Raw genomic sequence first — 27,619 nt, 5'->3', positions numbered from 1 at the left:
AGTAAAACAGCCACATGTCTAGTTGGGGTTCTGTGCTGCAAGTCAGCAGAGAACAAAATGTGGGGTGAACAGCGAGCATGCTCAGTCACAAGGCCTAGAGTGGTGAGTACGTTGAGCCTCAGTGCTCTTACTGGTTTGACCTTCTCTGTGTGTATTTTATGCCCTGGTTGGGTTCCTATGCTGTGATGAAATACTATGCTCGAGACAACTTGGGGAGGAAAGGGTTTATTTCTTCTTATACTTCTCGGTAGCAGTTTGTCACTGAGTGAAGTCAGGACAGGAACTCAAGCAGGGCAGGAACTGATGCAGAGGCCCTGGAGGGGTTCTGCTTACTGGCTTGCTCCTCGTGGCTTGCTCAGCCTGCTTTCTTATCCTATCCAGGACTACCTGCTAGGGTTGGCACTTCCCATAGAGAACTGATTCCTTCTACATCAATCAAGAAAATGCCCAACAGGCTTGCCCCCAGGCCAATCTGGGAGGGGCATATTTTCAACTGAGTTTGCTTTTCCTCAAGTAACTCAAATTGACATAAAACTATCTGGCATATTTTATATGTTGGTTTCTTGACAAGTCATGTTATTCTTTCATGAATGACTTTCTTTCTAAATGATTGATCATAGTGTAGGGGTTTGGTCAGAACGTCAGGTGCTACTCAGGGTGCATGGTAAAGCAAGTCCTTTGGTCTCGGCCTCAGCCAGATGCAGAGAGAATATGATAGGAAGCCTAAACCAGGCGTAAGGGTTTGGTTCATTCATCACATCTTTTGTGTGTATATATGCATATGTGTAGATAGATGCACATGAGTGTGTGTGTGTGTGCATGCACATGTGTGCCTATGCACGTGAGTGTGTGCTGGGTGGGGCAGAGGGCAGTGTTAGCTGTCATTCCTTAAGTAGCATCTCTGTGGGACTCGCTCCACAGTAGACCAGGCTGGCCAGTAAGTCCCATGGATCTGCCTATCTCTGCCTCCTAGGTGCTAAGATTACAAATGCATGCTATCGTGTCCCACATTTTTATGTCCTCGTGTTTGCAAAATAAGCACTTTATTGACTGAGTCCAAGCCCTTCATGCATTACAACCCTCCAGCAGTAGATCCTGCCTCAGACACTGAAGCCTGTGGACCAGTGTTGTAAGGAGGCCGCTCGTTTGTTTCCCGGCCAACGAAACTCCAAAATAACCACACAGAAACTGTATTAATTAAATCACTGCTTAGCCTATTAGCTCTAACTTCTTATTGGCTAGCTTTTACATCTTAATTTAACCCATTTCCATTAATCTGCATATCGCCACGTGGTTGTGGCTTACTGGCAAGGTTCTGGCGGTGGCTCCATGACTTCTCTCTTGACTCTACATTCCTTCTCCCAGTATTCAGTTTAGTTTTCCCCACCTAGCTAAGTTCTGCCTTGCAATAGGTCCAAAGCAGTTTCTTTATTAATCAATGGTAATCATAGCACACAGATAGAAATCCCATATCACCTCCCCTTTTTCTGTTTAAATAAAAAGGAAGGTTTTAACTTCAACATAGTAAAGTTACATATAGCAAAATAGGTATTAATCAAGAATTACAGTTACAACATTTATATATACTTTATCTTTTATCATAGCTAAGGAAAACTATAACTATAGCTGTCTATTATTCAACTATATCAAAGACTCCAGAAGGATATAATATTACCTAAGTAAACAGGAAGTGCATTTTAAGCAACTTCCAAAACTCTAGAATTGACAAAGACATCTCACTGCCTCTGTAACATTGGGGCATCCATCTTTACCCTACAGGCCCATAGTATCTGTCACTATGGGAGGTACCTTTTCCTAGGCAGGAAGCTCTGAACTGTGTAGGAGTGGACAAATCAAGCTGAGCACAAGCAAGCAAGGACATGAGCAACAACCAAGTGAGAATGCGCGTACACAGTCCTTTCTCATTGCTGTTGACTGCGGATGGAATGTGGATAGTTTTAAAATAAAAAAAAATAGATTTACCTCTTTTATTTACATTATGGGTATGTTTTACCTGCATCCAAGTATTTGCATCATACGGTGCCAAGTGCCCATGGGAGTCAGAAGAGAGCACTGGAGCCCCTGAAGTTGGGCTTACCGATGGCTGTGAGCCAGAATGTGGGTATCGGACTTCTCTGCAAGAGCAATAAGTACCCCCACCTTCCGAGCCATCTCTCCAGTCTGTGACTAGGTGTTTGAAGTTACTGCTTTGACTTCCCCAAAATGACGGACTGTAACTTAGAATTCCGAAGTGAAATTAACCCATCCTGCTCAGGTTTCTTCTTGTCAGGGTGTTTTCTCACATCAACAGAAATGAAACCTGGACAGAGACCCCTCAGTCTGTCTCTCCTTTCTCATCCCCCCCATTCCCAGCCCCCTGCCTCACTCTCTCCAGCTGGCCTCCAGGCTCTCCCATGCCCTGGCTCTCACCCAGAGAGAACAAGGGTTGCTTTCTCAGCTTCCCTTCAGTTTTCTACTGTGAAGATCTAGGGAGGAGGAAATCTTGAGCCCCAGGCCATAACTACCTCTGTCTGTAGGTGCAGAGGAACCGAACCTCAAGAACCAAGGTTAGTTGTCGGTGTTAATACCTATTAAGGGTAAGTGCGTTCTTGGTCCTGGGGCTGTGTTGTCTCAGAAGCAGAGAATTCTGGATAAGGCAGCCTCCTATGGCCAGCAGGAAAATGTGATCTCCCAGCATCTGCAGCTGAGCAGGGTGCAGGGTCCCCAGAAGCCAGGGCTATCTTGGCTGTGGAACTGGAAGAAGCAGGGAAATAACATTTTTGTAAAAATTCTACATATTAACATTAATCTTGTTAGCCTGCATTATTTTTAATCTGTCAGTCCACCAGCCTGTCTATATAGATTCTTTTGAAAGTTATTTCTTTATTTATTGATCTCATAACACAATTACATCATTTCTCCCTTCCCTTTCCTCCCTCCAAATCCTCCTGTACACCCTCCATGCTCTCTTTCAAACTAATGGCCTCTTTTTTCATTAATTGTTATTACATGCACATATATATGTATATACATACATACATACATACATACATACATAGATTTATTATAACTATAACCTGTTTAGTCTGCATGATGTTTTCAGGGCTGAGCATTTGGAATTGGGTAACCCTAGGGAAGACTCTTTCCCCAACTCTCAGCATTCTCTAGGTGCTTGTAGTCCTTCATGTGGGGTTAGGGCCTTCTGGGCTTTCCACCATCCACAGCCTGTCTGTTGTTGTTCTTGTTTAGTTCATATTTGGGTCGTCATGTGGTGAGGCTGTATGAGTGTAGCTTTAGTGTTCCTAGGAGACACAGTGTCACAGCACACTCCCTGACCCTCTGGCTCTGCGATCTTCCAGTCCCCTCTTCTACAGTGTTCCCTGAGCCTTAGGTGTGGGAAGTGTTATACAGGTTTTTGATGATGTGTGCTGGTCTTGATCTAGTGATCCTCCTGTCTCAGCCTCTTCAGTGCTGGGATCACAGGTGTCGACCACTGTGTCTGACTTGAGATTTTTTTCCCTCCCTCCCTCCCTCCCTCCCTCCCTCCCTCCCTCCCTCCCTCCTTCCTTCCTTCCTTCCTTCCTTCCTTTCTCTTTTTGGTTTATTGAGACAGGGTTTGGAACCTGTGCTGGAACTCACTGTGTAGGCCAGGCTGGCCTCGAACTCGTAGAGATCCACCTGCCTTTGCCTCCCGAGTGCTGAAATACCACCACCAGACAAGATTTTTCTTTTTGCAGGAAGAGAACAAGGGATCAACATGAAGTTCAGGCTAGCTTTGAACCCACAGCAGTCTTCCTGTTTTGGCTTCCCAAGTGCTGGGCTTATGGGCATGGCATGCACCACCATGCTCAACTTTTATTCATTTTCCCTTAATCATGAAGTTCTCTTTCTGAATCAGGACTCACTCTTCCTCTGTCTTTGTCATGGAGTTTCTATCGCATTGTCTGTGTCTCCAGATGGTGTAACTGGAGTAGCCAGCGTGGCAATAGTAGCCAGTGTGGCTGTAGAAGTCAGTGACAAGCTCTGGTTGCTCTGCTTACCCCCAGAACTTGGTGAGGAGGAGAGCAAGTCTCTGGTTTGTAGCTAAACTGTCCATGCCTGTAAGTGACAAGACCTTTAAATTCCAGGCACCTTGAGGTTCCAGGAGACAGAGCCCTTCCCCTCCTAGTTTGTGCTCCTGGTGAGGTTAGATTCAGTCTGTTTAATGTGTCCATTCTTTGCAGAGAAAAGAAAGCACTAAGTACCAGGGAGGTGAGAGTGTTAATAGTTGGCTGTTGCAAGCTGCTTTTTGCTATTGGGCTCCTGGCTTTTTAATCTCAAACCTGACTTTGGCCCTGGGCCTTTCTCCAGACCCTTCCTGCCCAAGCGAGAATCGTGCATCACTGGCTGTACACTCACCTACACACCAACGCCCTTTCTTCCTGATCTTCTCTTCTGCTCTGGCCTTTCTTTGGAAACCTTTCCCTGTGTCTGAAGCTCTCCTCCTCCTGTGAAGAAATCACTCGTGACAGCCCCGGAGCTAAGCGAGTTAGCTCACTAGGAGGGTGGACAAAACAAGATAACTGTTAAATTGCATAAATAGGGGGAAAACAGATTAGCGGTGCATTTAAGATGAGGAAGGGATGCTGTTATTATTGAGGCAGACACTTTAAATAGATTCTGAACTCAATTTTTTGCCCAGCACTTTGTAATCATGCATGAATGTTGGCGGAGGCTATTCATTCGTTCCTGGCCCCTCAGACCTAAATAATCACACAGAAACTATATTATTTAAAACACTACTTGGCCAATAGCTTAAACGTACTGCTAGCTAGTTCTTATATCTAATATTAACCCATTTCCACTATTTTATATTTTACTACGAGGCTCCTGGTCTACTGGCAAGGTTCCTGTGTGTTTGTCTCCCTACATGGCTTCTCCTTGACTCTGCCTTTTTTCTCCCAGCATTCAGTTTAGTTTTTCCACCAGCTCTATTCTACTAGGCCACTGGCCGGTGCAGCTTTATTCATTAACCAAGAAGAGCAACACATATACAGAAGGACTTCTCATACCATTTTCCCTTATCTGTTTAAATAAAAGGGAAGGTTTTAACTTTACCATAGTAAAATTACATATAACAAAACAGTTATCAAACAAAAATTACAGTTAAAATATTTATATCTACTTTATCTTTTATCACAACTAAGGAAAACTTTAGCTATCTATTCTTGAATTCCATCAAAGACTTCAAAAGGATATAATATTACCTAAGTAAACAGGAAGTGCATTGTAAGCAACTTCCAAAACTCTAGAATTGACAGAGACAACTTGCTGTCTGGACAGTCACCCAAAGTTCTTCTGTACTGTTGGGGCACCCATCTTCAGCCTACTGGCCCATAGTATCTGGAAGACTTTTCCACGAAGCAGGAAATTTCAAAGACAGTTCCACCTATCTTGGCAGTTTGTCAGCACATTCTCCTGTGTCCTACAAAATGTCTGGCAGATTCTCTCAAGAAGCAGGACCCCAAAAGATGGTCTCACCTTCTTTAGGTAGCTTCAGCAGTCATTTTTCTGTGGGTCCTGCAAATCCAGTTAAGCAGTGCAGGCAAGAGCAGTGTCGTGCTCAAATGGTTAACAAACTCCATAAGGAGCCTCTTCGATGCCCATCTTCCTCTTGAAGTAATTGGTGCTGTCGGGAGCAGATGTGTCTCATTGTCATGAAAAGTCCTAAGTTCTCAAAACATTTTATATGCCATATTCTGATGGACTCTGAAAGATTTGAAGAATACCTATCTAACTGAAATATATCTCTATATATCTAGAAAACCTAACCAACATGACTAGAAGCTTATTATAGATGGTTATCTATTAACCTATATTTCTTAATTATACATTATATTTTTAAATGAGCTACACAAACACAATACCTTAATCAATCAAGAACAGAAATATACATATATAATAAAATTGACCTTAAATTTGTATCAATAAACCAACATCCATACCAATGCAAATCTCTATAGTGTATTCCCTTTTAAATGTAAACAAACATTTATGAACAATAATTTAGGAAATTTGGGTATAGTTCTCTCCAACTGCTTTCTGCTTTTGCCAGGTGAAGTATTTTCTTTTTGGGGGTGTTCACGGAGACCTTTCAGGGAGTGTTGGTCCATTAAAACACATTAGTCTGGAAGGAATCCACAGGTTCTCATCCTCTGTGGAAACAAAAGAAGATCCTCTTTTCCAAAGCAACAAATCCTTAGGCCCAAATTTTGAAGTCAAGATACCTTTAATATATATATCATGGTTTAGTTTTGCAGCCCATACAATGAAATGTCTCTCTGTACTTAGCTCCTTCACTGTCAAAAAATTTAAAGAAAACACAATAATATACATAATCCAGACTCCCTGTCTATATTCTATCTTTACGTGGCTTATCTTTTTACTCATTTTATCTATGACTGTCTTTACTCTGTCTCTTTAAAGACTTTGTTTTAATGTTTAAAATCATTTACTTCTTTTTATAACTGTCTATATTCTTTTTCTTCTCTCTCTCTCAAGCCTATGTACATTTACCCAACACTGTGATCCATTTAGAGGTCTTTTCCATCTGAATCTGTCCTATTGCATATCTGCCATTTTTTTTCTGACCAGGACTTCTTAAAATGCAAAGCAGTGTGGCTAGGACTAAGGCTGCTTTGCCTTTTGGCTCCACCCAGTCCAACATAGCAGAGGTCCATTCACTGCCTCTGAGACTCATGGGTGGGAGCCATGCTCACCACCTCCACTCTGGGAATTAGTTGGCCCATGCTGCCACCAAGTAACTTGCAGCACGATGTCCACAAACCCCATTCAAGTGCTTGGCCTCCTGAAAGAGCCAGACTTAGTGGTGGCAGCATGAGCCAGGAAGCTGCCATTTCCAAACCATGTGCTTTTTTTCCTTATCTCTGAATCAGGAAGACCTCTCTTAAAGGAGCCACAACGCTTTTACTTGCTGCCAGCAAACAGAGCCCATGTGTGGTGGGATGCTCTCTCAGATTTTATTGATGTAGTCACCCACATTGGTGCCAATTTGTTGGTGGAGGCTGTGTGTTCATTCCCGGCTGCTCAGACGTGAAATAATCATGCAAAATCTGTATTATTTAAAACACTGCTTGGCCAATAGCTTAAGCATATTGCTATCTATCTCTTATATCTTAAATTAATCCATTTCTATTATTTTATATTTTACTATGAAGCTTATGGACTACTGGCAATGTTCCTGCGTGTCTGTCTCCGACTTCTCCTTGACTTCACCTTCTCCCAGCATTGTTTAGTTTTCTTGCCTAGTTCTATTCTGCTAACCACTGGCTGAAACAGCTTTATTCATTACCCAATAAAAGCAACACACATATAGAAGGACTTCCCACACCACATTAAGATTTCTGGGGGGTTGCAAGTGTCTCCCCAAGGAACACTGGTACCTCTGGGGCTCCTGAATTCCTGTCTTGTCAGATGGCATTATTTTATTGCTTTATATATTTCAAAACACTTTCTAGTCTGTGCTTCCAGTTCTTGCAGTGACTGCACAGCTGTAGGTTTTATTTATTATTTGCATCTGGTAGATGAAGACTGGACCACATCCCATGCTGGGATCCCTTCATCTGCTCTGTTCATGGGATGCTCATGGCACCATGGGAAGAAAGAGCCTCTGCTGGTCCTTCTGGTTCAACACCAGCACTGCAGAGTCCTCTTCCTATGAGCTGGTAAATCATCCATTTATTGGACAGCTCATCCCCGACAACTCTAGGGGTCAAACCTGGGGCCTGTGCATGCCACCCCAGGCCAGTCTTCCACCACTGGTTCATGTCCTCAGCCCCTCTTCTGTTTATTTTTTACTGTCAGGCAGATCTTACCTACGTCACTTAGGTTGGCATTGATCTCAAGCCTTAGTCCAGGCTGACCCTGAACTTGATCCTCACTGTTCAACCTCTGAGTATTGGGATTCCCAGCATGCACCACCATACCTGTTTTATGGAGTTCTGGGACTTCGTGAATGCAAGCTAAACACTCTACCAACTGGTGTCTCCAGCTCTCATTTTTATTTTTTTTGAGGCAGAGTCTCGTGTGGTTCAGGTTGGTTTCTAACTCACTCTCTGTTATTGGGTTATTGTTTCCTGCCTCTGTCCTCTGGGTCCTGGGATTGTAGATATGAGCCAACATGTCCGGATAAAAAAATATCTCTGAAGCAAGTGTTGGGCTCAGGTGTGACAGGGGCTGGAAGTTTCTTTTGTGGCTGACTGCCAGCAGGCTCAGCCCGGTTTCTCCAGACTCTCAACGCATGCCGGAGCATCAATCTGTGATCTCAGAACAGGCCCTGAGAAACCATTCTCACCAAGACTTTAAGGAAATCATCGCAGTGATTCTCCCAATGAAGGAAGAAAGTAATTGAATGCAAACTCATTACATCTCTGAAGCTCCGTGAACATCTTCCCGTGATTTAATTTTGATGAACTTCTCAGGATGTAGTCAGGCCAGGAAATGTCTTAAATGGTTGGCCGGAGCCGGGTGAGCTCAGGACAGGTGCAGCGGGCCTAGGGCGGAGCCTTCTTTCAGCCAGACAGATGCTCCTGTATCAGAAAGGGCTCCCATCACCGGGCTTGGGCAAACTCGCAGAGATCTGCCTGCTTCTGTTCCTGAGTGCTGAAATTAAAGGCAGCGTCACCATGCCCGGCATAAACATGCTGTTTTTAATGAGTTACTTGTTAGACATTTAAATTCCTCTCATGTTTTTGAACAACACCTCCTCACCCCCTTAAATTCAGAGACTAGAAGCACACATCTAGAATGCTGATCAAGAGGCCTATGAAGAAAAGAACACAATCTCTCTTCCTCATGGAGTCCCACAGGCCTGTCCTCCTCTTTGGAAGGGACCATTTCCTCTTGCATTTCTAAACAATCTTACAGTTTCTGGGTTTGGGCGCTGGGGCCCTTACATTTTCTTGCACCCTCTGGCTTGTTGGTTAATTGCCTGGTGGGCCTGTCATTTTCCTCTTTCCTCTGTGTGTCAACCATAGCTGTCTTGCTCTGCTTGGTGGGGAAGTTCATCCACTTGAACTCCAGTAAGAGAGCAAATGCTCCTTCTGAGGTTGGTTTTTCAACACTCTGTTGTTGTCCCTTCAGAATTCTCTTTTCTTTTCTTCAGCACCAATCCTATCTGTGGGCTTGTTCCCACTCTGATATGAGTGCACGTTTTCCTTCTTACACATGTTGACTCTGAGTTCTCTCGCTTCCATCAGAGGTTTGTCTTCTTCCTGTTTGGTTGCTGTGGTCTCCTTTAGCAATGCTGGAAGTTGGCACTGAAAAAAGACTTCCAGTTGGGTAGAGGGGCCAGCATTCCTGTGGCCAGTGTGTGTCAAGTAGCATATGTTTGCCCATTGCATCCTTCCTACTTGAGGGAGCTGGGGACCGTTACTCCAGTCCTACAGATGACAAAAAGCCATATATCCTCAGCTCTGTGGGGTTCATAATCTTCCCCGAGCCTGGCAATTCTATCCAGCCAGTGAACCTAGGCATCCTCCTGATCCACCTCCTCAGTGTTGGAATTACAAGTGTTGTGTCCCCATGCCCGTTTTATTTTTTAAATTTGGGTTCCGGGGCTTGAACTCAGCTCATCATGCTTGTGAGGCAAGCACGTTACCAACCAGTTTGTCCCGCTGGGCAGTGGTGGCACACATCTTTAATCCCAGCACTCTGGAGCAGAGGCAGGTGAATCTCTGTGAGTTTGAGAGCAACCCGGTCTACAAAGTTGGTTCTAGGACAGCCAGGACTGTTATACAGAGAAACCCTGTCTCGAAAAAGCAGACCCCCCCCAAAAAAAACCCAACCAGTCTCTCCCTCCAGCTCCCAGTTTGTCATGTACTTTAGAATTTCCGTTTCATTTGTGGGCACCCCCCCCCCGTTGTTTGCATGTGCTCGCATGTGCCATGATGACATGCGTGTAGAGGTTGGAAGACAATCTGAGGTAGTCCGTTCTCTCCTCCATTGTGTGGGGCCTTGGAGTGAACTCTTGCCCTTGAGCTTGGCTGTGGACAACCCCCTGAACCATCCTGTTGGCCCTGCGTGTTAAATTCCTCTTTTTAACCAGAGGCTTTTGAAGTCAGCCATTTAAAAACCTCTCTTCTACTTTCTGAAGCCGTCCACTAGTTTTCCACCTTCCCACCCACTTCTCGCCTCAGGCCGTCAGTCACTGCTGTGCTCTCCTGTCCCGCCTTTCTGACTGCAGTGCCATCTGTGCCCCACCTCTGATTCTAGACTCCAGGCTAGCTGGCTGGTGGATGGCCTGTCCCGCCGCTTCAGCCCACAGTGACTGCTGCCCCCTCCTTCCTCCCTATTCTGCTCCACACTGCTCTTCCCTGAGGCCTCTTTTCTCAGTCAGGCACCACAGTTTTCAGGATGGGGAAATAGGGCTTAAAATGCCCAAAAACTGCACACATAGATAGAGCTTGGAAGGCTTTGGTTCAGCCTCTCAGCTCAGGTCACTGGCTGTTGTCATAGTGGAGACAGAGCTGTAGAAACAGGCAGTTCCTGACATTCCTAGGCCTGCTCTTCTGTTGAGCATTTTACATGGAAAAGCCCAGGAAGCCCTTCTTGTACCAACCCCAGGAGATTTCACCATCATGGGGGAAGGCAGAGTAAACACTGGGAAGGGCATGAGTTTTTTGAAACCTCAAAGCCTGCTCTGCCCCCAGTGACCCAGCTCATCCAACAAGTCCACACCTCCTAACCCTTCCCAAATGGTTGGATCAGCTGGCTTCCTGTATTTTTGTTTGTTAGATCAGGCACTCCCAGAAGAGACTTCCCATGCTATGTCAGTCCCTTCCTGAGATTCTGCCGTTCCTCCTTCTCTTCATCTCCCAGGAATCACCACCATTGTCCACGTGGGGTCCTTCACTTCCTCTGGGGAGGTCAGGGCAGGAACACTTTGACTAAGATCTTAGTCACTTTTCTATGCTATGGCCAATCACCATGACCCAGACAATGTATAAAAATACATTTAATTGGGCCCGTGGTTTCAGAGGGTTTAGAGTCCATGACGACAGAGCCAAGGCATAGTAGCAGGTGAGAGCTCACATCTTGATCTGCCAGTAGGAACCAGAGAAGAAGCACACTGGGAATGGCTGGAGTCTTTTGAAACCTCAAAGCCCACCCCCAGTGACACAATTCCTTCAACAAGGCCACACCTCCTAATTCTTCCCAAACAGTTCTACTAACTAGAGACCAAGTATTCAAACCTATGAGCCTGTGGGGGCGGAGCAGTCTCATTCCAGACCAAGCCATGTGTATTAGCCATGTTTGCATAACCATGTCCATGGTGCCTGAGGTGCAACTTAAAGCAGTGAGGATGTATTTGGGCTCTTGGGTTCAAAACCAGAATACCAGAGCATGTGGCCACCTGTCACTCACAGATGCCAATGAGCAGAGACAGGAATTGAACCTTAAAACCGTGCTCCATTCAGAGAGCCAGAAATTTGAGAAGACAGTGGATCAACATCTTAAAAATCTGTCTTCCTCCTCATCTCTATCGGACATGGCAAGAAACGGGGCAGTCAGTCAGCTGTTCCGGAGTGTTACCTTATCCCTCTGGTTAGAAGCTCGGCATGCTTTTGAGACTGATATTTGTGTTTCTCGTATGAACCCTCACACTCTTCCATTATGTTCTAGATGTCTGAACTCAGGCACTACTTGAGACAGTGAGAGTCTGATTTACATCTTCTCCTATCAGCCTTCTGTCCCAGACTGGCTGGCTTGGGTCAGGATTAATTTAGTGTGTATGGGCTCAACTCTCATGTGTGTGTTGATTCGTTTTTACAGTGTGGGGTTCGAGTGCGTCTTTATAGTACAGACTGCAGAAGTGTTCCTGTCCTTTCTGCCATTGTTCCTCCTGTCCCCTGCCAGTTTCAGTGCATCATGGAAGGGAGTCTTCACATGGGACAGCTCAGTTCATGGTCGTGGGAGCATGTGACAAGAGGTCGTTTACATCGAGGTAGTCCAGAGGACAGAGAGCAAAACAGGAAGTAGGCCAGGTTAGCTTATTCCCAAGGATGCACCCTCCAGTGGCCTGCTTCTGCTACTTGGGCCATATGCTCAAATTTCTAGAACCTTTCAAAATAGCACCAGGTTAAGACCAAGTGTTTAAAACATGAGCCTGTGTGTGTGTGTGTGTGATTCCAAGCATGACTGTGCTTTCTTGAGTGGTGGGCCGAAATGTGAATCTTGGCCCTCGAGGGCCTGCTCCTGAATCTTACTGCTAGTGACAACCAAGAGAGGCACAAAATCTCCCCTGAGGGAGCTGAGCAACACTGGGAAATGGAGATGCTCATTCCTAGATTTCTGGGTTTTCTCTCAATGGAGCCAGGCAGCTCGTCCCACTCCCCTCCTTCCAGTGTGGGCAGGGCTGCTTCCTTGCCACCAGATCTGGGACAGATTGGCTCAGCGTGAGTGAGTGGTGGTGCTGGAGTGGGGAAGCCTGGCCAGCTGGTGCAATTGTCCATCAACAAGCCCACGGTGAGAGGTGCTGATGGATCGGTGGCTGGGTGCCACCGAGAGGCTGTTGAGGGCAATGTGTTCACACCCTCTTGGTGGGCAGCTGGTGGGAAGGGCTAGTGAGCATGCTCTCCCCTCTGCCATCACCCCCGTTTGTTTGTTTTTCTTCTTTTGTCTTCACGAATTTAATAATTTTGGTGATCTTAATGATTTTTCTGAGAATCTTCTTTCATTTAGCGAGTCTGGGGTAACCAATAAACTAATATGCTCACCTGTTTTGTTAATTCCAGGAACAGATTTGTGGAAAAGGGGCATTGAAGTCAAACAAAGAAGCTAAGTTTTGGGGCTGAGTATTGACATGGTTGGTCAAGTGTTTGCCTTGCAAGCATGTGGACTTTAGTTGGATACCCAGGACCCATGTAAAAAGCCAGGCAGGGTGGCCTGCACCTGTAATCCCAGCGTTGGGGAGGCAGAGACAGGGTCTCTGGGACTCACCAGTCTGCCAGACTGACAGAACTGGAAAGCTGTGTTCAGCAGGAGACCCTGTTTCAAGCAATAATGCGGAGAACGAAGGAGGAAGTCACCGAATGTTGACCTCTGCCCCCCATGCACTTGCACACATGTGCATACACACACAGAATGTAACTGTACCTTTGAAGCCCAGACGTGAGTGATGGTATTTGATTTAAGAAACTTATTGTTTCCTGGTTCTTCATCGGGGATGATCCATGGCAGCCAGTTAGGTGCTGGGAGGCCCCCTTGGGTCTAGTCTTGCAGGTACTTCAGTGTTTTATGAGAACTTTCGTCTCAGCTCTGAGCCGGGGCCTTATAAAGTACTTGGGGGTCACAATGGTGACTCAAGTCTATTACAGGGACTTGTTTAGGATGAGCTCTAGAACCCACATGATGGTGTCCAACATGAGCAAAGTTGGCTCATGAGAATCTGGGGTGCACACATCCTTCCAAAGACTTACAAATGGATATAACTTACATGCAGTATTCCCAGATCATAAAGTTGCAAGTCTAATACAGTTTTTATCTTTTAAAAATTTTAATAGGAATATTAATTGTGACTTTATTTGTATTACCCACCACTGGTATCAGTCTAAAGCTCTGACTGCAGCTAAGTAGAATAATGAATTATGGCCTAGCCATATTAAACCACTTATAAATAAAAGTAACAAGGTACTTGAACATTGATTGGATCTTTTAATCATGATGAATAAAAAAGATATAAAAGAAAATGAACATAAACTGGAGAAATGGCTCCATGGTTAAGAACACTTGCTGCTCTTCCAGAGGACCTGGGTTCAGTTCCCAGCACCCACAGCTAACAACCGTCTGTAACTCTAGTTCCAGGTGATCTGAATCCCCCTTCTGGCTTCCACAGCCACATACACCCATGTGGTACACATAAACTCATGCAGAAATGTTGTAAGGAGAGTGGGGCCCTTTGTTTGTCCCCGCTGCCCGGCTAGCTTACACCTGAAATAATCACACAGAAACTGTATTTATTAAAACACTGCTTGGCCCATTAGCTCTGGTTTCTTATTGGCTAATTTTTACATCTTAATTTAACCCATTTTTTATTAATCTGTGTATCACCACGTGCTAGTGGCTTACTGGGAAAGATTCTAACCAAAGTCCGTCACAGGCAGTAGATTCATGGTGTCCCTCACTCTGCTCTTCTTCCCAACATTCAGTTCTGTCTTCTCTGCCTACCTAAGTTCTGCCCTATCAGGCCCAAAGCAGTTTCTTTATTCATTAGCCAATGAAAGCAACACATGAACAGAAAAACCTCCTACACCACAGAAATACATATAAAATACACATTAAAGGGTCACAGCATTAGGAAAGTTGAGGACCAATAATCTCAAAAGTCACATTTATTTATTCTTCAAATAATAGATATAGTTTATATCTATTCTGTCTCACTAACTCAGTTTAAAAACTGATTCTGCCAAGACAAAAAAATAAACCAGAAACTCACCTGGATCTTCCACACATAAAAATATGTAAATATTAAAAAAGGAATTAGACATTATGATTTCATTCACTTACAACTCTACAAATGGCAAGCAGGTTGACCGAGGGTCAATCCCTGGCTGTGGAGATGGGAAGTCAGGAAGTGACAATAATGGGGACCTTGTGACTCTAGGGGCAGCAAGCATATGTGCCACTGTGGTTACAAGGGTCTCGAGTTTAAATCTACTCTAAAATAGCAGTTCTCACCCTGTAGGTCTTGACCCTTTTGAGTGTCAACCGACCCTTCCACAGGGGTCTTTTATCAGAAATCCTGCATGTCAGATATTTACATTATGATTCATAACAATAGCAAAATTACAGTTGTGAAGTAGAAAGGAAATAATTTTATGGTTGGGGTTACCACAACATGAGGAACTGTATTAAAGGATCGTAGCATTAGGAAGGTTGAGAACCACTGATCTCAAAGTAACATTTATTTATTCTTCAAATATGTTTAGTTTATATCTATTGTGTCTCACCAACTTAGTTTAAAAAGTGATTCTACCAAGACGAAAAACAAATAAGAAACTCACCTGGATCTTCCATTCCTCTTGAGAAACAATATTTAGCAATACACACATTGGTTCAAGTCAGGTCCTCCCCAGCCTCTGGCAAAGGCAGTTCTACTAGGATGAAAGCCAAGGCCCACAAACATTGATAGCAAGACTGGGGAGATGACTCAGTGGGTAGGGTGCTTGCCTCACAAGCATGAGGACTGAAGTTCGAATCCCCAGAATCACATAAAGCTTGGTATGTAGCACACATCTGTGTGATTTTATGACGAGTGGGACATAGAGACAGGAGAATCCCTAAAAGCGTGTGTATCAGCTCACCTGCCACACTCAGTCAGTGGTGAACAGCAAAGAGACTCTGTCCCTAACAAGGAAGAAAGTGTAGATTGACCTATGGGCTGTGACATACGCGTACCCATGTAGGCATGAATATGTGTACACACACACACACACACACACACACACACACACACACACACACACACACAAGCATCCAAGTTGTTTCTTTGTGAATCACCAAAGTCATTGTTTTCACCTGGACTTTTCCCTTCTGCCTCCATTTTCCTTTCTCTGCAGCAATAGACTCAAACTGAGCAACTTGAGGCCATGTGAATGCAGAAAAGCCTTTAGATTTTCTGAGGGTGACCATGGCCTTGAGAGAGACTTGAGTGCTTAGATCCCTAGTATGTACATACCCCCATCCCCCAGACCTACGATGTTTGGGTAGGAGTCTTTCTCTGGAGCATGTCCCTGCTCTTTAGCTGCTGTTCAGTGCCGTGATTTGACACCAACTGTAATTTTGTTAGATGGCTGGGGATTTCCTGCTTAGGAAAGGGATGAAGAGCCCAGAAGTGTGTCACTGAGCATGTTGGGATGGATGACCTCTTCATGCTTACTGACTAGCCGAGGGAGTAGCCTCGGCCCCAGGGACTGGCGGTGACACACCTCAGGCAAAGGACTTGGGCAGGCTAGGAAGTGGAGCCCAGGTCTCCCTCCACATCTACCTCTCAAAGGGAGGCTCCAGTGTGTGCTGTGTTTTGACAACTGTACACAACTGTATATACCTACCCAAAGACACAGAAAATCCATGTCACATCTGGGGTGTTTCCAGTTTGGAGCCCTGGGAACATTCTGTGCAAGGCATTGTTAGTTATGTGCTTTCATTTGTCTTGGGAAACTAGCAAGGGAACGAAATACTGGGTTATGTTGTAGATTTTTCTCATGTGTATGGGATTGTTTTAAGCATATGTGACGTGGGTTGTGTAAGGCAAGCTTTGACTGTCTCTGGTGCTGGGTGAGCATGGGTAAGAAACGTTAGCTGTGACAGCAAATAACTGTAATTGTATGGGACTGACATTGTCTGGGGCTTGTTGATCACCTTACATAGACTGAGCCACTCTTTGAACTTGGTTCATACCTGAGTTATGACCAATTACTGACATGCTGGATTGGAAAGCTGACTCAGTGTAGAACCCCTGTGTCCACTCATCACGTGATTCAAGATTGGGGGACATGGAAGTGAGGGGTACCCCACTCTGGAGCATCCCATGTACATTCCTTCCTTCTTTCTATAGTCAATCCATTCTTTTCCATCTCAAATCTGGAGCATGGCTGTAGCCCGACTCCTGGTCCTTGGTTTCCAGCCTTATTAACTCCGTCCTACTTTCTGATATGGTGGGACTGGAGTTATACACCCTGGGAGCTATTATGTCGGGGCTGGGAATCAAACCCTGGTTCTTTGGAAGAACAGTGGTTGTGAGTTGTCTTAGGGATGAACCATCTATCCTGCTCCAAGCCTCCATGTGTTAAAGGTTCCACGACCTTTCCACACAGCACCACCAACTGTGGACCAAGGATCCACATTTCTCAAAGTCCAGCACACTGGAATGTGACAGTAAGCAAGATTCCAGGTGTGGGTGTCACCTGTTCCCTTCTTCATGTCCTTTTTGTGTCTTAGGATCCCATCTGGGGGCATAGGTCACGCTGGAGGAAGGTATGGAGTTGAGTGTATACATGTCCCTCCTTTCTGTCATTCAAGGCTGCTCCTGGTGGCCTCAGATCAAGTCACTCAGTCCCAGCAGCCATACTTCTTCATTGTCACCAGAGGGGCTCTAAATGCCAGCTAGAAAGCTCCCGTTCTTGGACTTTTAACCTAAACATGTCCAGCCTTCAAGAGGCTCCCCGTGTAATCTGTGAGGCTCGGCTGTAACGTCTGTTTTATCCCGCTAGTGTCTCCTTTGATGTGATGATGATGATGGTGGTGACTTCTCCACATGTCAGTCTAGATGCCTCTGTCCAGATGTCTCGCATGGCTTCTGGAATCTTTCCTTTGTGGAACACAGTCAGCTCCTGGTAAAGGCAGGGCATGGATCTGCTTTGGGTCTTTTCTTCTTTCCAGCCCTCCAGGATCTTAATAAGTTACATAATCACTACCCAAGTCTTTGTTGGTTGAATAGAAAAATGTTTATACCTGATTTGGAGACAGAACATAGAAGCATTGCTTGGCTTTGTACCTTGGGAGTAATTATTGCCTTGATTTTTATGGGTTGCAAGTTTGTGCCTATTAGTTAATTATACTGTAGCTGTGTACACTCTGTGTGTGTGTGTTGTAGGCTAGAGATAGCTTCAGGTGTTGCTCCCAGACTGTTTTTTTTTTGAGACTCTCAGTGGGGCCCGAGAGCCCACCCATTAGGCTAGCCAGTGAGCCTCAAGGGTCTGCCTGTCCCTCTTACCCAAAGATGGGATCAGAAGCATACACCACCATTACTGGTTTTTTATGTGGGTCTTGGGGATCAGACTCAGGTCCTTGTGTTTCCTCAGGAGATGTTTTCCGGATGGAGTCATCTTCCCAGACCCTCTAAACTAGAGTCCGTGTTCATTTCCTTTGCCGCCCATTTGCAGACAGCCCACTCCGCAGCAGGTGCAGGGCCACCTGAACTGCAGACACCGTTTGAAAGGGGCAGAGAATGGAGAGCAACAAAGTATGTGTGGCCATTTCTGGTCCTTCTTTCTCTTTAAGATGGAGACTTTGTTCTGTCATTCCAATACTCTTTCTGTGTTGAACCCCAAGTTACTGTGATAAAGGGAAGGACGGCTTCACGGCACCCATCATTTCAGCGTTCTGTGCCATGTGCCTTGGGGAGCTCTTCGCAAACTCACTTCTATTTCTGGAGTGGAAACTGTCCCAGGTGGAGCACCACACAGATGAAAAGGCTTACCTGTGGTGGGCTCGGTGTTTGGTTGCTTGTGATTATTTTGTGCTGGTACCTCTGACATCAGGGAGAAGTTATAAGCAATGGGAAGTATGGGTCCCTGAGACATGATATTTGGAGAGCAAGGCTCATATCATGAACTTGGCTAGATTATAAGAACGATAGATGGGAAATGAGGAATTTACTCTAAGGGAGTATAAGTAAGAATCTAGAATATTCTGTTTTTCCTGGACTCCCTTTTACCGTGTGTGTGTGTATGTTTGCATGTGCATGCGTGTGTAGATGTGTGCAGATGTGTGTGTGTATGTGTGTGTGTGATGCATGCCTGTGTCTGTGTGCAGAGGCCTGAGGAGGACACTGGATATCCTGATCTATGACTTTCCACCCCAGTACCTTATGACTGGATCTCTCAATAATGCTAGAGCTAGGCTGGGGCCAGCAAATTCCAGTGTCCTTAAGTCTCTGCTCCCCCAGAGTACTGGAGACACGCACGCACACACACACACACACACACACACAGCCCCTCAAACATTTTTGTATTTGTTTCATTTGCTTGAGTAAAATCAATGACAGTTCAGTTTTGATTTTTACTCAAATGCAAAAATCAGACTAGCTGTCCCAATACTCCCAATTTACTTAATGAATAATCTCTCTCTGTGTTTTGAAATGTCACAGTTGTTATTAATAAAATCTATTTATCTGCTGAAACCATCAGCAACAATAACAGAAAGCTTGAGTAATATCAAACACCCAAGAAATAGCGTGTGCGGCTTCTGGGTGGGGACTGTGAGTTTGGCGTCGGGCCATGGTTCCAGACAGATCCTCGCTGGTCATTTTCAGCAGCATATCCGTGGGTGATCCTGAATTACTCTGAGCTTTAGATGGGAAGCCCTGGCGTTCAAGGAGGTGAAGTCCATTGTCGCTCTGGCTACCACATGCTGAAGCCCCAGGCCTGTGCCCTGCTGACATCACAGAACAAACCCTGGGTGCTCTTGTCTTCAGGTTTATGCACCTTGCTGGAGTGACCTCCCTCAGCCCCTCCCTCCTTCTGCAACCTATTAGCAATCTCTAATAAACTGGTCACCATGGAGGTGTTTTCTATTTTTAGAGAAGTTCCTAAAATGGTGCAGAGAATTTCCATGTATCTTTAGGATGTGAGCATCTCCCACAAGTCAAGTCTGTGGAAGCCTTGAGACACCACCACTGAGTTCCCCTTCCTCTTCTGTTGCTGTGGGGGAATCCCCTGACAAAGAGACACTTAGATGAGAAAATGGCTTCTTTTGGCCTACAGTTCCAGACGGGACACAGTTCATCATGGTGGAGAAGACCTGGCAATAAGGAGGAGGAAGAGAGGAGGGAAGAGAGAAAGAGAGAGAGAGAGAGAGAGAGAGAGAGAGAACACGACTGAACGTGAGAACATGAAGTGTGTCCAAGTTCTAAAATCCCAGAGCCTACCATCCCCACCCCGTGATGTACTTCCTCTAGCAAGGTGTTTTGGTTTGGGTTTTTATTGCTGTGAAGAGACACTATGACCATGACAACTCTTATGAAGGAAATATTTAATCGGGGTGGCTTGCTTACAGTTCAGAGGTTCAGACCATTATCGTCATGAAGGGAGCATGGTGGCATACAGGCAGACTTGGTGCTGCTACATCTTGAACAGAAGGCCATTTTCTTTCAAATCACCACACAAGGCTTCAGTTTTAGATTTTCTTCCCTTTTATTTTATTTTGTATATTTGGATGTTTTGCCTGTGTGTGTGTCTTTGCACCATGTGTGTGCAGTGCCTGAGGAGGCCAGAAGAGGGTGTTAGATATCCTGGGTCTGCAGTTATACACCATGTGAACCATAATGTCAGGGCTGGGAATCAAACCCTGGTTGTTTGGAAGAACATGGTTGTGGGTTGTCTTAGGGATGAACCATCTATCCTGCCCCAAGCCTCCATGTGCTAAAGGCTCCATGACCTTTCCACACAGCACCACAACTGTGGACCAAGGATCCCGAGGGAACATTTCTCAAAGTCCAGCACACTGGAATGTGACAGCAAGCAAGACTCCAGGCAGTGGGCGTCACCTGTTCCCTTCTTCATGTCCCTCTTGTGTTTTAGGATCCCATCTGGGGGCATATATAATCACATGAGTCCTTCTCTGGGGGCCTGGGCCACCCTGGAGGAAGGTGGGGAGTCAAGTGTGTACATGCTTAGTGTTGCAATCCCTAGGTCAAGGTGCTCTTCTGGGCGGGGATCACACTGTACGCTCCTTAATTGCCTGTTTGCCCATCTACATCTGGGGCACTCAGGGACTATTAGAGTCATAAATTTATTATGCCCCATTCCTCTTCCGGATGCAGGTCCTCAACAGGCCCATTCCGTCGTTTATTAGTGGCCTGTAGTTCTGGTATGAGCAGAAGTGTAACTAGCTCTTTTATGGTCTCATTTTATTTCCTTCAGAAACCTCCCCGGTAGCATGGTTCTAGTTTTAATTTTTTAAGGACCCTCTACATTGTTTTCTCAGCCAGCGTTCGTCAGAAGAGTGAAGGCATCTGAGTGTGAGCCTGTGCGCTTCTTAATTTGGAAGGTTAAAAAATCACTTTAAATGCAGGCAACAGACTCAAAAGGCGGGTTGAATCACTTCCTGATCATTCGTTCTGGCTTCTCCACCCCCGCTGCTCCCCTTCATTAGCAGGGATGACAGAGGACTTGTTTAGGTGACAAATACTAAACACGTCCCCATCCAAGGCTGCTCTGCTGAGTGGCGGCAGCACACAGAGATGCTGTGAGCAGAGCCAGAGCCTACCATGTGCACAATCCTGGGAGCTTGGGGAGAGAGCAAATCCAGCGAGATGGATAAGGGCCCCGGTCAGAGGGGAACTGGGCTCAGTCAGGGGAAGGAGGAACATGCTTAGTGAGCAGAGAGTTGGGAAGTGGGAGGATCCAGAATAGTCCCTGCCTCCTGCCAGCTCCGGGGTTGGTGTGGGGGCCCCCGTTGCTACATTCTCCCATTAGCCCTGGTTGGTAGCATCACTTCCAGTTGGCCAAGAGGACTCATGTTGTGTGTTGGGGCCACCTCACTAGTTAGTGCCTGATCGAGCCTCTGAGTCCAAATTCTGCGTTATGTTGTCACGAACACAGACTGCCAGCCAAGGGTCAGAGATGCCAGGTCCTGACGTTGCCACAGATGGAGACACAGAGTTGCAACAAGAGCCAGAGAGTTCAGCACACCTCTGAGGGGGCAGTAGTGCAAGATAGGGTCCTCACAGTTGCTTAGGTCAACCCTAACTTTTTAAGTAAGTTGTGGTAAGATTTATACAATGCAGTGATGACCATTCAGTGGCGTTCAGAGCATCCACAGTGAACAATTTTCCCATCCTCCACTACCAGATAGTGATGTGCTCTGTCTGTGTGAATGTCTATATTTGTGTATTTCATATAAATAAAGTCAAGCATCTGGTTTGGTGCCATCTCTCCTCTCCAAGGGCCTTCTTCTCACACCCTTGTGAAGATCCTTGGCACGATACGGGCCCCGCTCTGATGCCATCTCCATCTTAGTGTGGCAGAAATTCTTCTGACCCAGAAAATAAGAAAGTCACAGGTTTGACATTAGCACAGGGGCATCATGTCCTCCACACATGCCCTTGAAATAGCTTTTCTTTGGCCCCACTCAGTTTAGACAGGAGCCCAGTGCATTGTACAAATTGTTCTTTTGCCACTTCTCAGTTCATGTGTAAAACAGGAGGCTGGCAAGGAAATAAAATAAAAAAATGAAGACATTCCACAGTGGATCTAGATTTGTCTAGAAGGGCGAAGAACAGCGATTTCTGTGGGGAGGTCCACCTGTGTTGACTTGGATGTTCCTCCATTCCAAGCATCCATCATTAACTTCTATCTTAGTCAGTGCTCTATCGTGAAGAGACACCACAACCACAGCCACCCTTAGAAAGGAAAACGTTAATCGGGGCTGGTTTACAGTTCAGAGGTTTAGTCCATTGTCATCATGGTGAAAAGCATGGCAGTATGCGGGCAGACATGGTGCTGGAGAGGTAGCTGAGAGTTCTACATCTGGATCAGTAGTCACCAGGAAGAGAAAGACACTGGTCTTGGCTTGAGCATCTGAAGCCTCAGAGCCCACTCCGTGTGACATACTTCCCCCAACAAGGCCTACTTACTTCAGTAGGGTGACAGCTCCAATAATGCCACTCCCTGAGTCTGTAGGAGCCATTTTCATTCAGACCAGTCCACACCTTAGCAGGGGCATGCCTCTCTGCTCCATATTGAGCAATATATTTGTGGGAGCTTGGCATGTTTCTCATGTATAGTGACATGTATTAGTTGTGGTGATCCTCTAGAGGTTCTAGAGTACAGAATCAAAAGGATAAATATATATTAAAGTGGATTTATTGGGTTGTCTGACCTGATACAGTCTAGCTAGTCCAGCAATGGCTAGAGAGGCTGAGAGTCCAGAGGTTCTTCGGTCTAGGTGGCTGGATGTCACAGCAGCCCCAATCTGGTGCTGAAGGCCTCGAGGGTTCCTGGAGAGCTTTTGCTATTTAGTCTGCACTGGAAGCCTGGGGAAGTTGGTTCTGATATTGGTGAAGGAATGCTTCAGCAACAGGAAAGATGAACTCACCAGCAGAGTGAAGGCAAGCAGGCATAAAGCAAAGGCTTTTCTGCTATCTCTTTTTATCCGGGCTGCTATTGGGAGGTGCCACCGATATCTAGGATAGGTCTTTCCTCTTCTGATAATATAAGCCAGGAAATCTCCCACAGCAGTGCTAAGGGGCTTGTCTTTTAGTTGATTCCAGACCCAGTCACACTGACTACCAAGATTAGCTATCACAGGCAGGAAACAGATTTGGTACCCAGAGATGCAGAAGATGGACATTGCAACAGAGGTGTTGGAGTAGGTGTTGAGACAGGAAGGAACCAAGAGGCTGGGGAAGTAGTTCAGGTGATACTGGAAGAGTTGCTTCATCTCCTCCCTGTATGTAGAGCAGTCTTAGAAGGTCTGATGAGAGGGTTCCATGGGTCTTAGGGTTTTGAAATTGTTGAAGCGGGAAGGCTGTGTTGGAAACACGTTACTGATTGGGTCAAGTTCACAGAAGAGAATGAGAAAGTTTCCAAGTCTGTCCCTGTGCAGGTGGTGAGCTTACATGGGCTGTTGGAATCTAAAGCTGGTGAAGTGAAGTCTGGGTGGGGAGTCCTTAAATCCTTTTGTTGTCTTTTACGACAGCCCGGACTCAAGGCATCGAACTGTTCAGTCTTTGCTCCCATCTAGTTAAGATGCACCTTTCATCCTTCCTGGGCGCTTCAGAGGCTGAGGCAGTTTTCCATGGGTGCCCTTAAGACCTTTGCTGGAAAATCATTTCCAGGGCAAGTGACTTGGTGCGAGCAGTCGCTGGGAGAAGGGACACCACGGCTTCCTGCCTTGCCCGTTCTTTCTTCCCGCTGCCCTAATGCCTGGTTCTGTCACTGTGTTATTTCGGAGATGGGTGACGCGGCATAATTAAGTAAATTTTAGAAATCCATTCGGCATTTTATATGTCGTCTGTGACTGTTACGACAGGCGGTGGGTGTACTCTCACCATGAAGATGTCACAGCATGTGTAAGATTAAAAAGTCACAGGCGATTAGTTAATTTGGTCAACTCTGGAGAACAGGTTGTCAAATTGAGCTTGTTGACCTCTGAGACCTGCCTCATTTTTTCCTTCTAGTCATTGAATTGATTATGGTACAGCTTGGTTTGTGCCCTGCAACCGGCACTTACTGCCTGGGTGAAAAGGAGCAAATTGCCTTAGTATTTAAGATTCAGTTTCTTTTCATATTTAATGTGTATGTTTTTGTGTGTGGGAGTGGCCCGGTTTGCTTTTCTGTTGGTCTGAGAAAACACTGACCAAAAGCAACTTGGAGATGAAAAGGGTTTGTTTTAATCTTACAGCTTTATCTTATCTTAGGTCACAGCCCATCACAGAGGGAGATCAGGGCAGGAACTCAAGGCAGGAACCTGGGAGCAGGAAATCCGACAATGGGGGAACACTGCTTACTGGCTTGTTCCAAGGCTTACGTTCTTATACAGCCCAGAACTACCTGCCCGGGCATGGCACTGCCCACAGTGGACTGGGCCCTCTTACATCAACCGAGAAAATGCCACGCGGATATATACCCATAGGCCATTCTGAGGGTGGCTGTTCCTCAGTGGAGGTTCCCTCTTCCAGGTGTGCCAAGTTGACAACCAAGGTTAGCTGTGGAAGTGGGAGGACATCTACATGCATGTGCACTCTTGTGGAGGCCGGAGATCAACTCTGGTGTTGTTACTCAAGGGCATCGCTATGTTTATTGAGATAGGGACTCTCATGGAACCTGGAGCTGGCTAATCCATCTACACTGGCTGGTTAAGAACACCCACTATGCTTATTGAGATAGGAAACCTGGAGCTGGCTAATTCGTCTACACTGGCTGGTTAAGAACACCCACTATGCTTATTGAGATAGGAAACCTGGAGCTGGCTAATCCGTCTACACTGGCTGGTCATCAACCCCCAGGGATCCACGCTCTCCACATTCCCAGAGCTGGGACTGCAAGCACGGGCTGCCACACTCAGCGTTTTCAGCACAGACTCTGGAGGATTATACTTAGGTCCTGATGCTTACCTAGGAAACAGTGTTCTGACTGAGCCCATATCCCCAGCCTGAGATTAAGTTTCTTGTTCCACAAATAACAACGGAAAACATTCTCCTCCTTGGGCTGTGATATGAAGACAGGATCTCAGATGTCAACGTTGGTGGCTGGAAATGGCTGCTGATCAATAGATATTAGCTTCCCTCTTCATTTTTAGAGACGAGGACACCGAAGAGACCCGTCTGACATTGACATACTGGCATCTTCAGACATTTCAAATGCTGTCGCATGGCACAAGGGGCAGGCCCACCGTTTTTGATGTGCCAGAGAGCAGGAAAAGAGATGAAGAGGCAAACATGAAGAGGAGACACATGTCAGTTCAACACAAAGAAGATCTCTCTAATAACCAGCCATGATCTCATGCACTGGAGCCTATGTAGTTTGGAGCAGTTTGTATTGGGAGCTTTAGAACAGCACTTCTCAGCAGCCTTAGGACTCACATCTGGGGCCAGATGTCTGTTGGTTGTCAGGGGCTGTCATGCATATTGTAGATGTTTATCATGAGACATAGCCCTTCTGTCCCACCCTCAGTGACTCTTGCTTGACATTGTCATCTGTCCCATGGAGTGAATCACTCTTGGATAAGAACTCCTATGCCAGAGGCTAGCAAACTGGAGTCCATCCATTCAGATCAACACTGTCCTGCACCAAACTGGGTCTCTTTATTTTTATTTATCCTTATTAGCATGCATTAATTATATTATACATACCAATGGGTCTCATGATGACCGTCTCATAAAATATGCTACATATTCTAATCATTTTCATTCCCCTTGTCCTCTATGGCCCTTCCCATTCCCGCTGATCCCTTTCCTCTCCTCAGCTAGCCTGCCTCCATTTTCATGCCTTTGCTGTTGTCGACCCAATGGGTCCATGCTTGCAGGAACGTGAGTGAGGGGTTATTTACAAGAGCATGGGCCACCTACAGTGGCTTCACCTTTGTTAAGTTAGGTTCATAAAACATGAATTCTGGGAGGAACTTTTGGAATTTTGGGGGGTAGTCTTTTGGTTGAGATAGTAGCTACCACCATATTATTATGACATAGATAATAGTGAGGTCCTCCTGGAAGGCCTTATGCATTGGTTCCTCCTACTCCCAAGGCCTTATGGGTTTCCCCCACCCCAAGACTTTATAGTTTGGTTTCCCACTCCTCAGAAGGCATTATAGGTTGGTTTTCCTCAGAGGCCTTATGGGTTGGTTAATGAGAGTCCCTCTATAGGGTCTCCACCTTATAGGATCCCCCACCCCAAAAAGCCTTTATGGGTTGGTGTACTGGCTGAATTTGCATGTCAGCTTGACGCAAGCTAGAGTCATCAGAAAGGAATGAACCTCAGTTGAGGAAATGCCTCCATGAGATCCAGCTATAAGGCATTTTCTCAATTAGTGATCAGTGGGGGAAGGTCCAGTCCATATGGGCGGTGCCATCTCTGGACTGGTGGTCCTGGGTTCTATAAGAAAGCAGGCTGAGCAAGCCATGAGGAGCAAGCCAGTAAGCAGCACTCCTCCTTGGCCTCTGCATTATATCCTGTCTCCAGGTTCCTGCCCTGTTTGAGTTTCTGTCCTGACTTCCTTCAGCGATGGACTACAGTGTAAGCCACCATTTCCTCCCCAGCTTGCGTTTTGGTCGTGTTGTTCAGTTGCAGCAGTAGACGCCCTCACTAAGGCAATTGGTCAATGACTTGCTCCCTGTGGTTTCTGCAGGTCATGTTAGCGGCTTCCTATTGGTCCCTGCTAGCACCAGCGGTTGAGATGGCCACGTCCTCAGGGGGCTTCGGTGCCTTTGCCTTCTTCCCTGTGGCTGTTGGCTTCACTCTGGGGGCTGCTTTCGTCTACCTGGCTGATCTCCTGATGCCGCACTTGGTGAGTATCATGATCCCCTGAACTGTCAAGTCAGGAGCCATTCGGTTCTGGGCAGTACATCCATTTCTGTTTTGCCTTGCTGGATCCATTCATATCTCAGGTAGCATGGTAGATTCTTCACAGACAAGACAGTAGTGGAAGTGAGTGGTGATTCCTTCCTTAAAGAATGTGCTTGCTCATTAACATGACGCATCCATCACAGCCCAGAACCACATCTTGCTAAGTTCAGATTGTGAATGTCAGATATGTAAGTTGTACCTGATGTGGTGTTACATGTATGTATACATGAGCAACCGGAACTGGGGGAAGGGAGTGCCTTATGGTCCTGGTTTGGGCCTCAGGAACTGCTGAACTCATCAGGGAGGTGACAGCACACCTAAGGACAGTGACAGACATTTACTAGTTCATCACATCTGCATAGGTGAACAGGAAGTGGCTGGAAGAGGGGGAGTCTGGGAGGTTGAGGTTCACTTCTGATGTTTATGGACCACATCCCTTTTAGCTCCTGATTTCCTCCCTACCATGTGGGAGGAACAAACAACAAAAGCATTGGTGTCGGGGAGAATTAGAGCTATTGACTTCTGTGTGGAAATCAGGAGGTGATCTGGGTTTGGTCCGGCATCACTTTCTGGCGTGAACTACTTGGCCAAGCAGAGAGCCAACTCCAGGCTTGTGTGATGGCAGCTGGAAGAAGCCTTTGGCTAAACTCTTGTTACCACGGTGAATGCTATTGGCAGTGGGGGAGGTTGATGCCAGTCACAGGGTGGGATGCATGTGGTTCACTTACCACATTCATACCCAACAGGTCTTAGAGGTGGGCAGAAGTACTTCC

At 46.0% G+C, this 27,619-nt stretch overlaps 1 protein-coding gene across 8 annotated transcripts in view; it reads left to right on the top strand.

Moving 5' to 3' along the window:
• The window catches only part of Slc39a11 (solute carrier family 39 member 11), a 441,076-nt gene that overhangs the window by 109,352 nt on the left and 304,105 nt on the right, over window positions 1-27,619 (top strand). For all 8 annotated transcript variants that reach the window (XM_075989998.1, XM_075989999.1, XM_075990001.1 and 5 more), the window contains one exon: window positions 26,629-26,787. In XM_075989998.1, the coding sequence (XP_075846113.1) occupies window positions 26,629-26,787 (159 nt within the window). The remainder of the gene's footprint in view (window positions 1-26,628; window positions 26,788-27,619) is intronic.

This window comes from Microtus pennsylvanicus, chromosome 11 (genome assembly GCF_037038515.1).
Source record: "Microtus pennsylvanicus isolate mMicPen1 chromosome 11, mMicPen1.hap1, whole genome shotgun sequence".
Classification (NCBI taxonomy): domain Eukaryota; kingdom Metazoa; phylum Chordata; class Mammalia; order Rodentia; family Cricetidae; genus Microtus; species Microtus pennsylvanicus.
The sequence above is the reverse complement of the archived record's forward strand: the minus strand, read 5'-3'. Positions and strand labels throughout refer to the sequence as shown.